The 15,697-nt window shown below is 40.8% G+C and overlaps 1 protein-coding gene across 2 annotated transcripts in view; it reads left to right on the top strand.

Annotated features, from left to right (window-relative positions):
* The first annotated feature begins 860 nt into the window (after positions 1 to 860).
* Positions 861 to 15,697, top strand: part of nhsl1b (NHS-like 1b) — a 102,453-nt gene continuing 87,616 nt past the window's right edge. For both annotated transcript variants that reach the window (XM_058379285.1, XM_058379282.1), the window contains exon 1: positions 861 to 1,469. In XM_058379285.1, the coding sequence (XP_058235268.1) occupies positions 1,184 to 1,469 (286 nt within the window). In that variant the 5' untranslated portion in view covers positions 861 to 1,183. The remainder of the gene's footprint in view (positions 1,470 to 15,697) is intronic.

Raw genomic sequence — 15,697 nt, 5'->3', positions numbered from 1 at the left:
GAGCTGCTGTAGCTTATTTATACAAATTTTGAAGATTAATATTAAATAGTCCACCAGTGATGGAGCCGAGATCAAACATGTCAGGTAAATAATGTGAAACAACTATATCTTTTATTTATTAGGGGAGGTCTTTTTTTTAAACTGCTGTTTATTTCCCAACCAACATGCTTTCTATAGATTACGATACAGCTTTATTGTAGGGAAAAACACCTTATTAGAAGTTTCATCATATTTTCTATCACTCTGTTATTTAAGAAATCTACTAATGCTTTATATATTATTTACATATTAGTACTTTTGCATTATATATTTTAAGTGCAGCCACGATTGCTCTCTCTCTCTCTCTCTCTCACACACACACACTATCTCTCTCTCACACACACACACTCTCTCTCTCTCACACACACACACACACTCTCTATCTGTGTATATATATATATATATATATATATATATATATATATATATATATATATATATATATACACTATCTCTCTCTCTCTCTATATATATAGAGAGAGAGAGAGAGAGAGAGAGAGAGAGAGAGTGTGTGTGTGTGTGTGTGTGTGTGTCTGAGAGAGAGAGAGAGAGAGAGAGAGAGAGAGAGAGAGAGAGAGATAGTGTGTGTGTGTGTGTGTGAGAGAGAGAGAGAGAGAGAGAGAGATAGTGTGTGTGTGTGTGTGTGTGTGAGAGAGAGAGAGAGAGAGAGAGAGAGAGAGATAGTGTGTGTGTGTGTGTGTGAGAGAGAGAGAGAGAGAGAGAGAGATAGTGTGTGTGTGTGTGTGTGTGTGTGTGTGAGAGAGAGAGAGAGAGAGAGAGAGAGATAGTGTGTGTGTGAGAGAGAGATTTTCAGGAGCCACTTTCCCCTGCTTTAGACTCCAGTTCCAGGAGCTACAGGTGATTCCTGTCCGTGTTTTCCTCACACACTAGTCTCTCCTCTCAGTAAGAGTAGTGTCTAAGAGAGACACATCACACTCCAGCTACTTCTTCCACAGCTTTTTTATTTTTTTCTTTAAATCACGGCATCATTTGAACATCATGGCGGGATTCCGTGTGCGAGTTCAACTCCTTTTCATCTCGGCGGACTTCTGTACATGGCGCCGTTGAGAACTTAACGAACTGCTTGCATGCAGGGTGAAAACATAACAACAATAATAATAAGAGTTATAATTAAAGAAGAAACATGCCTTTTCACGAAAGGACGGTGGAGCCGCGGCGGTTGTGCCGGTTGGAGGTGAAGGATGTCGGTCACGGCGCCAAGCTGTTCGCGTCTCTGGACGAGGTGAGCTCGCGGGCGCTCGCGCTGCTCCTGCGGCAGCTGAGTGATGTTTCCCGGCACGCCAGCGACATTTTCCGCGGTGTGGAGCTCCAAGCTGCGCTCGTGTTCCAGCGGAGCGCGCGCATCCAGCAGCGCCTGGACAGCATACACACCACTGTGTACAGGCTCAACCCCAAGCAGGTTAAAGTCCGTAAGTGTGCACAGCTTTTTACATTCACTTCTGTTTAAAGCAGTGTTTTGAATTTGTCTGTTGACGTTAAGAACAAGTGTGTGGATCTTTAAGATCTATGACTCCTGACATTTTATCGAGACAGATCGTCCACTACATGAACTAAACAAACACATGTTTACCAGAAAACCTTTTGCACCCTCGAGCACCTACTAATGAATCTTTATTTATGAGTCAAATAAAGTGCCAAACTTGTGTCAAGCTCACATCACCGAGACCATGCCAAGTCTACACGCCTTGACTTGCCACTATTAGACTATGTTTATTTGATTTAGCCTAGAAAGTATTAAAAAAAATATACAGCAAAGGTTCCTTTAAACTTCGTTTTATTTATTTGTTTTTGCTCTAACCTGTAAGCAGTATCAGTGGAGTCGCTATGAATCGTTTGTTTGGAACGACTCCTTCAGGCGAGTGTTTCCCTTCTCAATGAGCCGATTTTGACTCATATATTTGTCTGTTTCTCAACATTTGATTAGCATTTACATCTTACTGGAATACCTTTTCTAAACGATAAGCGAATGTCACACCTTGTGTGTGTGTGTGTGTGTGTGTTAGTGTGTGCACGCGCGCTCGTGCACGCCAGTGTAAACAGTGAATCGGGTCACCTGGACTGTTGTGTTTTTTCTGAAGTGTCAGTAAAATACAGGTCACTACTGTTAGTGTGTAAAATGAAGGTGGGTGTTGTGCGTGTAGAAACACATGGCGAGCTGTGTTTCCGAGCTGAGGTTATGCAAATGTGGTCATTGTGAAGGCAAAAGTCCTGTCAGGATTGATAGATTTGCCACAACGTACCAACCATCTGTGTACCACACACACACATACACAGCTTTCAACGGTTCAGTCCTTCTTGCCATACACTGACCAGGCTGACAATGACCAGCTGCCTGATATTGTATTGTCCCCCTTTTGCTCCCAAAACAGCCCTGACCCGTCATGCACTGTGTATTCTGACACCTTTCTATCAGAAACAGCATTAACTTCAGCAATTTGAGCAACAGTAGCTCGTCTGTTGGATCGGATCACACGAGCCAGTCTTCGCTCCTCACGTGCATCAATGAGCCTTGGCCGCCCATGACCCTGTCACCAGTCCACCACTGTTCGCACCACTGCACCACTGCAGACCGGGAACACCCCCACAAGAGCTACAGTTTTGGAGATGCTCTGATCCAGTCGTCTAGCCATCACAGTTTGGCCCTTGTCAAACTCGCTCAAATCCTTACACTTGCCCATTTTTCCTGCTTGTAACACATCAACATGCTGCTTAATATATCCCACCCACTAACAGGAGGAGATAATCAGTGTTATTCACGTCACCTGTCAGTGATCATAATGTTATGCCTGATTAGTGTACATCACAGTCCCAGCTCTGCACTATGTAGCAGTGTAATGTGAATATCCTAATTGTGCCATCTGGATTCTGAGGTCTCTGTTTGTCTAGAGCTCTTCCACATTTTCATCCTCTGATCATAGACTCCAGAGAAGGAAAGAGTCACTCAGTCAGCAGCTCTGTTCTCTCCAGTATAATTTGTAACAGAAATCTGGCTCCATATTTGTCCCTGGACACGGCAAGCATATCTTGTGTTTTAAAGTCTTTTAAAGTGTACACACATGTTGTGACCTTGAAATTACAGGTTCTAACTCTATCAGTTCTAAAATATTGAGCCAAAAACCTTTACACGTTTAAGCTTGTTAAGTAAACACTAACTGTAAACATATTATACACTGACTGTCAGGGATACCTGTTCACCTATCCACTCATTCAGTTATCTAATCTTCTTGCAGCAGCAATGCAGTGCAAAAAAATCATGCAGAAACAGGACACTGGGGGAAAAGTGTGAGCTCTGTGCCAGATTGTGGCATGGATAATGATACCTGATGGACTGGTTTGAGTATTTCAGAAACTACTGATCTGCTTGGAATTTTGGACACAACAATCTCTAGAGTTTACACAAAATTGAATGAGCAACAGCTCAATGTGGGTGGAAACACCTTGTTGATATGAGAGGTCAGAGGAAAATGGACAGACCACAGAAGAAGACCACACTGGGTAACACTTTTGTCAGCCAAGAACAGGAATCTGTTATATATAGATTAAAGTCATGCTTTTTGCCTCATTCTGGCGTTTAATGTGAACATAAACTGAAGCTTTTTCTGCATATGTTGCTCTATGCTTCTGACATGTATTTGCCTGACTAGTGTCCATATATTAAATAGATTAACTACATTGCCAAAAGATTTGGGACATCTGCCTTTACATGCACATGAATGTAATATGGAGTTGGCCTGCCCTTTGCAGCTATCACAGCTTCAACTCTTCTGGGAAGGCTTTCCACAAGGTTTAGGAGTGTGTTTATGGGAATTTTTGACCTCTAGAAGCACATTTGTGAGGTCAGGCACTGATGTTGGACGAGAAGGCCTGGCTCACAGTCTCCACTCTAATTTATCCCAAATTTGTTCTATCCGGTTGAGGTCAGGACTCTGTGCAGGCCAGTCAAGTTCCTCCACACCAAACTCACTCGTCCATGTCTTTATGGACCTTGCTTTGTGCACTGGTGTGCAGTCATGTTGGAACAGGAAGGGACCACCCTCAAACTGTTCCCAGAAAGTTGGGAGCATGAAATTGTCCAAAATGTCTTGGTATGCTGAAGCATTAAGAGTTCCTTTCACTGGAACTAAGGGGCCGAGCCCAACCCCTGAACTGAATGTCCCAAAACTTTTGGCAATATAGTGTATCAGACAGATATATGAGGCATGTGCATAACATATTTATAACATTTAAAAGTCAAGTCATATAATTCCAAGCTCTGGTCTTGCGTGATGTACGTTTTGGCTGTTTTTCGTCACTGTAGTGGAAAACCCTGACCCCCTTGCAGTTTGTTTTCAAACCTGTCTTTCTGGATCTGCTTTGTTTAATCGAGATTAGTGCTTCATCTGGTGAACAATGGCTTAAAGTTTAGAGCAGGTCATGGTATGGCAAATAAAATTTCACTCTCTGACACAATTTTTACCTTGCTAACTGGCTAATTGAGAAACCGTGTACAATTCGCAATTTTTTTACTTTACGACACTCAAGGTGCTATTCTTTATCCTGTTCTACTTTCAGAGTCAGTGTTAGTCAATGGAATAGATGATAATATGTAAAAAAAAGAAAAAGAAAAGCACAGGCAATTGAGTTTGACCTCGCTGCTGTAGATGGCCAACTTGCATTAACAATATGGATGTGGATGTTCAAGCCCTCGGCTATAGTCTGACTCCTGTGAGCATGACAAACAAGATCAAATATCATTTGCTTTATTCTTATATAACATTATTTGACAAGGAGTTTGACAAGGGCCAAATTGCAGCTGTTGTGGGGTGTTCCTGGTCTGCAGTGGTCAGTATCTATCAAAAGTATCCTTTAAGTCCTGTAAGTATCCTCTAAGTCCTGTAAGTGGCGAGGTGGGGCCTCCATGGCCTCCTTACAGAACTTAAAGGATCAGCTGCTCACATCTTGGTGCCAGATACCACAGCACACCTTTAGGAATCTAGTGGAGTCCATTCCTCGTCAGGTCAGGGCTGTTTTAGCAGCAAAACGGAGACCAGCACAATATAAGGCAGGTGGTTATAATGTTATGCCTGTTTGGTGTGTGTAAAATGAAAACTAAACTGAGCAAATGTGCATCTATTGCATTATTTCATTTACTTCATACATTGATGCCAGTCCAGCATCAACCAACAAACCCTGAATGTTTACACAAACGGAACAGTGATTACCGATTAAGTCTTGAAATCGATATTCGATTCCATTTGTGCTTTTGACATCACAAGTGACTGAAAAGGAGAGGTGTGTGAGGGAACAGCTGTTTATTATAGCAGGTATAATGTAAGTGATAACAGGAGCTAACATGTCTCATATAGTTATAAATTATTAAAACACGTTGTGTCATTCATTGCTAAATAAAAAAAATTGTAATCATTGTCAAATCTCTGCGTTATAAAAGAAATAAGACACTTCGGGGTGGATCGAGCCTCTTCTGTATGTCAGGCTGTATCGTACCACCCACAGTGTGTGGATTATTTTTCTATAACAGCATTGTGTGTTATTCTTTACTTATTGTGCTGAGAGTCAGAGTAGTATAAGCTACTAGAATAATACTAGCTTATATCCTACTAGTGTAAATAGTATGAATTACACACTGTAGACCGAATCAAAAATATCTAACCTGTAGAATTTATTAGCTCCAAGAAACAGTGGTCCACTACTGACAGCATAAACAGCTCAAGTGTGTGGACATTTGTCTTCCAAAACCCCTTTGAACGTCACTCTGTCAGAAACCACAGGCTCTTGTAACAGCAGCCTCTCAGGAGCAGAGCTGCCTACTGAGACTTAATATCAATCACATGTAAAGGGAGTTTAATTAGCTGTAATACAGGCCTCTTAATTCATATAAAGGGTTTTATTAGGGAATTTAGTGCCAGTGTACACACACACACACTAAGAGCTCTCTGTGAGCAGAGGCATTCCTCTCTTTATCCTGTAGATAGGTGTGTTTATTTGCCACCACGCCTGCTTTAACACCCTGTCTCCTAATATATCCACTGTCTGGTCTCCTCTAGTCCTCTAGAAAGAGTCGAGTGACATTAAAGCAGCCTCAGCATCGCCGCCCGCATTAGACCACCAGTGTTTTCCCAACCCACTGATCTGCACTGTGTGTAAATTATAGCCTCAGCACACAGCCCGTGTGTTTAAACTCTTTACCACATTGTTCTTAGCCTTTCTTCTTAATTATGTGTTTCATTACAAGCTCCTGTAGTCACATGATTACTTGGTGTGCCTGAGTGAATACAGACTAAGTTGTCAGTGACACTGTCATGTTTTAAACACACACACACACACACATAAACAAATGCATCACACACATACACATAGAATACAAGCACACAAATAAACAAATGCATCACACACAAACACACACATATGTATACAAGCACACAAACAAATGCATCAAACACACACACACGTATACAAGCATACACATATACAAATGCATAACACACACACACACATACATATACAAACACACACACATGATAGTGTGTCACACACACATGATGTATACGTACAGGCTACCTCTAAACCAAGCTAGAACATGATATATATATATATATATTAGAATATAATACTTTTTTTCTAAGAGACATTTGTTTTTGGATTTTTTTTTTAGATTTTAGCTTAAATAAGGTGGCACATACTGATCTCAACTAAGGAATAAAGGGGCGTGACATTTTCCAGCTTTACCCATCTATTTTTTATTAACTAACAGCACAGTGTGTTTATTTAGCTTTGTAGTTGCATTTATCTGTGTTACTCTTACATTATAGCAGCTATAACCAGACTCTCTTTTTCTTTGTTTCTTCTTGAGGTCATGTTACAAATTGTCCATTTTGAAGAAAAACAAAAAACAGCATTTAATTTGGACAGTTAGAAAGCACTGAAACTCAGAACTCTTTCTGTCGGAGGTCATGTCATGCAATTATAATGAGCAGGTTTATATAAACCCGTGATCCGTCTCACAGCTGGAGCTGCTGTCCGAGAGGCTAGAAAATGATTGAACACAGTTGGATACATCCGATTTGAGAATTCAGTAGCAGTGTGGTCTAATTTATAACATAGATGTCTGTGTAAATGACACATGCTATGCACTTTAATGTAAATTTGTCCAGAATAAAAAGACAGGCTTTATCTCAACTGTACAAATACTGTTCAAATATGCGGCCTATCTAGACAGCCTTTTCCCAAACGAAAGACAGGGATAGTGAGATGTCTTAAAGTGTCTATGATAGTGGAAGGTATTTGCTTCTAAGTCTGCCCTGCTTTCCTCAGGACATTCCCAGTATTGTGACTGGCTGGAATTTGTAAGTTGCTGCACTAAAAACAAGAAGGTGGGAATAATGCAAGCGATGCCCTTTAACTCCACACTGGTGGTTGGTGGGCCAACTCCATATTACATTCATGTGCACGTCAAGGCAGACAGCTTCAACTCTTCTGGGAAGGCTTTCCACAAGGTTTAGGAGTGTGTTTATGGGAATTTTTTACCATTCATCTAAAAGTGCATTTTTGAGATCAGACACTGATGTTTGACAAGAAGGTCTGGCTCACAGTCTCCACTCTAATCCATCCCAAAGGTGTTCTATCAGGTTGAGGTCAGGACTCTGTGCAGGCCAGTCAAGTTCCTCCACATCAAACTCTTTCATCCATGTCTTTATGGACCTTGCTTTGTGCACTGGTGTACAGTCATGTTGGAACAGGAAGGGGTCATCCCCAAACTGTTCCCAGAAAGTTGGGAGCATGAAATTGTCCAAAATGTCTTGGTATGCTGAAGCATTAAGAGTTCCTTTCACTGGAACTAAGGGGCCAAGCCCAGCTCCTGAAAAACAACACCGGAATTCAGTGATTTGGAGGAGTGTCCCAAAACGTATGGCCATATAGTGTATATACATATGTATATGCTGTTACTAATCCAAAAATACAGGCCTCAAAAAAACCCCCAATAAAAACAGGCACAAAAAATGTGACAAAATCTTGAGTGTACAGCAACACTGGGCTTGATAACCTGTTCAGCTTGATCCAGAGTAACTGACCACTGCCTGATGACTTAAATTCACTTGCAGCACATTTCACACACACACTAAACCTCCAAAAATGGATGCTAGAGAGCTTCCAGCAGCCCAGATACACAACATAATCTCCTGCTGAGTGAAGTGTTCAGCTTGTCTGCATACAGCTGTCAAAACTCAGGGAACATTTTGCATTTTGTAAAGTGTGTTGGTGTGATGTACAGATCATTGTGTCAACACCACACGAGGGGAAAGCATGGTACACAAGCACTCAAGAGTAACACACACACAGACTGTGTGTAGCTATAGCTATGCATGATATACACACAAATTTATGTTATCTTTTCTGTTTATTGACGCTAGTAATACACTATATTGCCAAAAGTTTTGGGACACCCCTCCAAATCATTCAATTCTTTTAATACTTCAGCATACCAAGATAATTTGGATAATTTCATGCTCCCAACTTTGAGGGAATAATTTGTGGATGGCCCCTTCCTGTTCCAACATGACTGCACACCAGTGCACAAAGCAAGGTCCATAAAGACATGGATGAGTGAGTTTGGTGTAGAGGAGTCCTGACCTCAACCTGATAGAACACCTTTGGGATGAATAAGAGCTCATATTTCATCCAACATCAGTGCCTGACCTCACAAATGCGCTTCTAGAGGAATGGTCAAAAAATTCCCATAAACACACTCCTAAACCTTGTGGAAAGCCAACTCCATATTACATTCATGTGCATGTAAAGGCAGATGTCCCAAAACGTTATATAAGGCAATATACTGTAGTGTATATATTCACTACCTCCACTTTAAGAAACCTTAAAAATATTTTACCAGCATGACATGGACATGTGTTTATGTCCTTTTTTAATCATAAGCAAATCTTACTGCAACCCTTATGCTGTTTAAGAAGTTTATTAAGTTTAAGAAGGTGTTGCTATAGAAATATACTCTTAGCGGAAAAAAAGAGTGATTTGTCAGCCTTGTGGGGTTTTTTTTCCAGAAAAATTGTACATTTTTATTTTTACAATCAAATATTTCACTTTTCATTGGTCTGATTGAGCTAATTCAGATGAAATGCATGCTGGGGCTGCTGTTAGATATAGAAACAAGCTAATGTATAAATCCCTGTGACTTCAGGTCAATTAACTCCTTATCCTGGTAGACCTTTAAATGCTTTAATTATGAAATTATGCACTCTAAAAAGCTTTCTGGGTTTCTCCTGCCTCTGTCTGTACTGGCATTGATTCGAGCCAATCAAAAACAGCATTTGAGAAATTACCACCTGATTTGGAAATGTGTACATATTCTGCAGAGACGTAAAACACGGGAGATTTGTGCCAAGCAAAGATTTAGGACAACTGTATTAGTTGCCTTTGTTAATTTGCTTAATAGCAATTGATACAGCAGGCAAGAAATAGTATTAGAAAATCACTGTTGTCTGGGTTTCCTTTTATTACCCCAGTTATAAAAGTTAAGAAATTTCCAGTTTCTTAGTATTTTAGAGTTGTTTTACAACCGATTTCTAGTTTAATTCATTAAAGAACAACACATTACTCTTTTATAATCAGTTTCTAGTTGTTTTGTTGTGGAAGGTCAGCCAAATGAGTTGGTTCCTGCTCTCACTCACATCAGCACAGGATCTTCCCTCATTTTCGACTGCAGTTAATAAGCAAAAAAAACACCCTTGCAGTTTGTTACTGAGAAACTGTAGCACTATATCAAAGATTATGCCATCTTCTTTAATAAATAGCGACTCGATTTTAATCCCTTTATTATCAATCTGAGATTATGTGAAGTGTCTGCCGTACAAGTTCCACAAGTTCTGATAGAAGTAATATCATATTAGAACAAGTGGATTAACAAAAACCTGAGACTTGCCTTGCAGCCTGACCTGCTGTCAGACACGTGTTGGTATAGAAAATGAACCTTCTGATCAATTAGATACACTACATTGGCAAAAGTTTTGGGACGTCTGCCTTTACATGCACATGAATGTAATATGGAGTTGACCCGCCTTTTGCAGCTATAACAGCTTCAACTCTTCTGGGAAGGCTTTCCACAAGGTTTAGGAGTGTGTTTATGGGAATTTTTGACCATTCCACTAGAAGCGCATTTGTGAGGTCAGGCACTGATGCTGGATGAAGAGGCCTGGCTCAGAGTCTCTGCTCTAATTCATCACAAAGGTGTTCTATCAGGTTGAGGTAAGGACTCTGTCAAGTTCTTCCACACCAAACTCGTTCATCCATGTCTTTATGGACCTTGCTTTGTGCACTGGTGTACAGTCATGTTGGAACAGGAATCCCTAAACTGTTCCCACAAAGTTGGGATCATGAAACTGTCCAAAATGTCTTGGTATACTGAAGCGTTAAGAGTTCCTTTCACTGGAACTAAGGGGTCAAGCCCAACCCCTGAAAAACAACACCTGAATTGAATGATTTGGAGGGGTGTCCCAAAACCTTTGGCACTATAGTGTATAGGAATTAGAGAACAGATCCCAAATCCTGTTTATCTGTCTGTATTATGATGCCGTGTGTCTAGTTTGTGCTCAGGGTGAATACACAGCTTGCTCGACACCCTGCCAACTCGATTTAGTGTTTTTGTTTTGTACCAAATATATTTTCATTACCACAACGTGAATCTGATCCCATTGCTGCTTTCTCCAGCCTGTGTGACTGCTGATGCTGGGATACAGACTTGAGATTCTGCGAGCGTGCCTCCGGCTTTAGTGAAAGTGAAAAGCTGCCAGCACTGCCTGAAGGGAATGAGACAAAACTGAGAATAATTACCACCTGTGGGAGAAAGTCTCTGAAAACATGCTGGATCATACAGTAGCTACACTGAGAACACTGTGTAGTTCACTGGGGGTTACAACCCAAGCCATGAGTCAGGTATAGCATAGTCTTAACATCAGGGATAAGTCTTAAGCCGGCTCCTGGAGTAGACCTGCCCTGCGTTTATAAGCGTTTTCTCTAATCCGTCACACCTACAGCAATGCTGGAGTGGATTTTTAATTAGAGAAATAGATGTGTTTGAAATGTGAAACCACCCAAATGTGGTGGTAAGGTGTGTTTCATTAAAGCTAGGTCTGGGAGACACTGGAATTATGGCTGATGTGGGTGTGATGTCCCGGGCGATACTTTTTCAAAGCTTCCCAAAATGCCTTTGTATTCACTACACTACTTCAAAGTGCACTCTAAAGTCAACTTCAGATGAAGGTTAAGGGCTTTGCTCAAGGGTGCAGCACTGGGATTTGAACTCGACTTTCTGATCAGTAGTTCAGCTTCTTACCACTGAGTTTCCTGAACTGAACACAGGCCTGAGCACAGCCCATGATGTTAGATTTGCAATTCAGGTTTGTACTTAATGTCTGATTACACATAATCCAGATTAATCCAAGTCTGCTGTCTGATGCCAGATCTTACTCTCTAAATCTAATAGAATAGTAGTCTCTCTCTCTCTCCTTATTTCTCTCTCCTCTCTCTCTCTCTCTCTCTCTCTATAGGCTTACAATGAAACCGGAAGAGTTTAGACTAAAACTATTCATTCGAGTGGAATGCAGCATTAATGTTGTTACTTTGTCCCGAGCAGGTCAAACTCTTTTGTGGCGATGTGCAGAGGTTTAAAGGAGATGTGTAACACGGTGGAATGACATTCAGTTAGGGTTAAACCGCAACGTCAGGAAAGGCCAGGCACAATAGGATGAGAGAGAGAAAAGCGTTATTGTGAAACGCCGGGTTGTGTCTCATTTCACCAGAGCTGCAGCGATTAGCAGGAACGTCCCTGCCTGTGTCCACGGGTGGGGCTGCGTGCCCCAGGTAAGGTGTGGAGGGTGTAGGTGTGGATGTGGAGCGTTGGCTATTGTTTGTGGTGACTATGCCGGACTTTGCCTCCTTTTCCTCATTTAGAACAGTCAAATAACATGTACAGTACAGCAGTGATGTATGAAGATTTATAAACGTGTGTACATGAGTATGTGCTCTCAGTCAGTGTGGAAAGCTGTCTTTAAAGTTACTTTTGATGAAGTCTCTCTGGACTCTGAAACTCAAGCCTCCTGTACTTTTCCTATAACACTACAGTCCAGTGTGTGTTATTCCACTTACAGCAACACAGCAGTTTGCATTTTTTGATGGTTTATAGTTTGAGTGAATGTGTGGAAGAATCGTGCGACAAGGTAGCTCCTGCTCCTCCATTACAGCAACGATAAACAGTCATTTTCTCACCCACATGTTTTCATTTCACCGTAAGCTGTATACTGTATATAACTGTGTACGTGACAAAAAAGTCTTGAATCTTCTTAACCCCCATCTCTCTCTCTCTCTCTCTCGCTCTCTCTCTCTCTTGTTTTACTTTTATGAGTCTTCGATTATGTAGAGTTTTCACTATACAAGTCTGTGTCTGTTGTTGAGTTGTTAGTATAGAAACCATAAAGTAACTGAATGCATTAATACAAACTTATCAGTCATGTTACAGCTAGGACTGTTAGAGCCGTTTTGTTGTAGAAAGACACACACACACACACACACACACACACACAACATTAGATTTGAGAATTTGAACATGCTGTAGATTTGCATTGCAACAAATAGTTTAATAAGCATCTAGATACTGGATTATATGACACACTAGCCAGAGAGCGTGGATAAAAAGATAGATGGATTTGAGTGATGTCCTGCTCCGATCAGCTCTGCAGATAACGTCCACCTCGCAGCATCAATTCTACATTGTAGCTGTGTGATGTGATAGAGTTAGACGTGTGTTTGCTTTGCCCTTTCTCCTGCCCACGCGTATCCACCCTTTGTGTTAGTTCAGCTTGGCTTTTTTGCCCCGGGTCTAGCGCTGCTGCTGACGGGCAAATCCAGAAGCTATTGTGTTTGAGGACACATCTCTCTGCCTAACGCATTAGCTCAAACAGTACAGCGGGCACAGACGTACACAGGCACCTGCTTCTACACACGGCAACTGCACACCGTAACGCATGAAAGCTTACTAAAAAACAAACCTGTCATGTACGCCGGAAACCTCTCAGGACAGCTAGTCCACATCTTTTAATAACAATTGCTGACGTGTAGCTTGTAATTGTATAGCAGTGTGTCTGGTGACTAACAGAAATCCATCGTTTAGACTATTTGTTTGGATTTAGAAAGCATTTCCTGAGCTTCCCTCTTCAATCCTGACAACTATTGAGCGAGTGTCAGCCTCTCCCCGTTCACGTCGGAAGCTGCTCACATCCGTCTTAATGGTGTCACATTGTGGCCTGCTGGAGTGTGTTTGGATTAAGAGGTAAAGCAGGCTGAGGTCAGAGGTGAAGAGGGAGCCATCTTAAGCATGCCGAAGAACGGGTTTTCTCTTCTGCTGTTCTCATTATTTACTCATTATTCATGATAGGATAATATGCCGTATTGTGCGCTGTTGTTTCTAAAGGGCATGAAAGTAACGACACTAAAGGATTCAAGTGAGCAGGGTTTGTTTTCTATTCTAAATAACCTAATGACTGCCTCTGTGAACTACCAGTTATTAATGACTAAATAGCTTGAAACCTTTTTATTAGTTGTTGTGGCTAAGTCAATTATTAACAAGTGAATCTATGAAAATGTTCAGTCGATGTGGATCTAGATATATAACAGAAAATTAGCTAATTATTGTTGGCGAATTAATTTTCATCTGGACTGCTGTGCTCTCTGCTGTCTCACCCCCGACACATGTCTGTCTACCTGGCGTTTAGACTCCTGACTCTGACCCATACAAATGTTCTCATTATTTCCTCTTTATTTGGCTGAAATTGTAACTTGACCTTTGTGTGGTGTTTTATATTTTTATTAAAGTGTTTGTTGGAAATCATTCGCATTTGCAGATGCATTTTTGAGTGCTGTGTGACTGCAATAATCATGTGTTTCTCATGCTTCTGTTGTTGTTCAACATCTGTATTTGATAAATCAGTTCAGAATAATGATCATTAGTTGAAACATTGATCCATCAAGGTCTTTATTATAGTATAGCGTATTTTGTTACAGAAATTATAACTTTATCACAAAAGCAATTGACACTTCCACTGTAGTAGTAACTTAAACATTATTTACAAATCTTATCTATATTGTTTGGGATTGGGGTAAAGACAATATGTATAAAGGACTTCTGTGGTTCATTTATTTATTTATTAATTTTTTATTTATTGTAGTGCTTTTAAAACCCCAGTAATATCCCCAGGTCAGTTTGAACAGTTGCAACAAAGGGTGAACATAACACAGGGTGAACTTAGTGAATAAGAGTGAACATGACACAGGGTTAATATTCAATGATTGAGATTATAAATATATTTTTAAGCACTGTATACGGGACAGAGTTATAGTCACACCTGCAGAATTAAGGCTAAAGTCTAGTTTAACTGCACTAAAGTCTTTCTGACTTGTATCAGTTTTGAGAAATACTCTGAGGAGTAATGTGGTTAAAGTGTGTACTAATGCAGTGTATGGTGTAAAAGTATAATATTTTGCTGCAGGGACACACACGGGTCAGTAACATTTCTACGACAGGCTGTGGCTTTCAAACAATGCTTAATGGGGATTAAGGACCCTAATGGGTTGCAAGAAAACATTCCTTACACCAGTCTGAACTGTTGACACAAGGTAGGTTGGGTCCATGGCTTCCATGTCATTGTTGGGCCCCTGAGCAAGGCCCTTAAAACTGATCCAACTGAGAAAGACTTTACTTCAGTCAAAATAGACTTTAGCCTTAATTTAAGTATGTTTTTAAGCACTGTGTATGAGACAGAGTTATAGTCACATCTGCAGTTGCAGAATTAAGGCTAAAGTCTATTTTGTCTGCAGTAAAGTCTTTCTCAGTTGGATCAGTTTTGACTCTGAGAAATACTCTGAGGAATAATGTAGTTAAAGTGTGTACTAGAGCAGTATATGGTGTAAAAGTTTTAACATTTTGAATGCAGACATTTGATGTTTTTAGAGTATGCAAGGGAGCCGGTCCCTGAGCACAAGCGTGCATCAACACGGCATTCTCTCTAAAACAAACTTTGTTGGCAGCACACGCAACATACTCCGCATACTCTAGCGCATGCGACACACCTCGAAAGTAATAATTCTCTCCCTCTGTGGCGACTCTGTGAGGGTGTGTGATGCCCTACAGCAGGTGAAGCAGGCTCTCCTCTTACACCAGCACAAAGCCGTGTGACTGCGCCTCACTGCTCTGCTCCTTACCGCTGCCATGCTCAGTAAAAATAAACCTGGGATTTCCAGCACATCTGTCACTCACAGACTCTTATTGTTTCTCCTCATCCCTTCACCTCCCACAGCCAGTCTCTCTTCCACTTCCTGTTTCCTCTTTTAAAACCTCAGTGATTAAGTGTTGAACAGGGAGATTTCCTTTCATCACTCAGTGACAAGGAGTGGTTGCTTTTTGTTTCTAGAGCAACTTTATCTGGGTTTTTTAAAGATTATTCCTTATCCCTTATTAGTGTACAAATGGGTTAGATTAATAATAATAATAATGTGTGTGTGTGTGTGTGTGTGTGTGTGGTCTTTCCTTTCCCACCCATACTTGAATAATTAAAAAATTATCCCATAGTATTCCTGA

Source organism: Hemibagrus wyckioides, linkage group LG25 (genome assembly GCF_019097595.1).
Source record: "Hemibagrus wyckioides isolate EC202008001 linkage group LG25, SWU_Hwy_1.0, whole genome shotgun sequence".
NCBI classification, from domain to species: domain Eukaryota; kingdom Metazoa; phylum Chordata; class Actinopteri; order Siluriformes; family Bagridae; genus Hemibagrus; species Hemibagrus wyckioides.
This window is presented reverse-complemented; position numbering and strand designations above follow the sequence as displayed.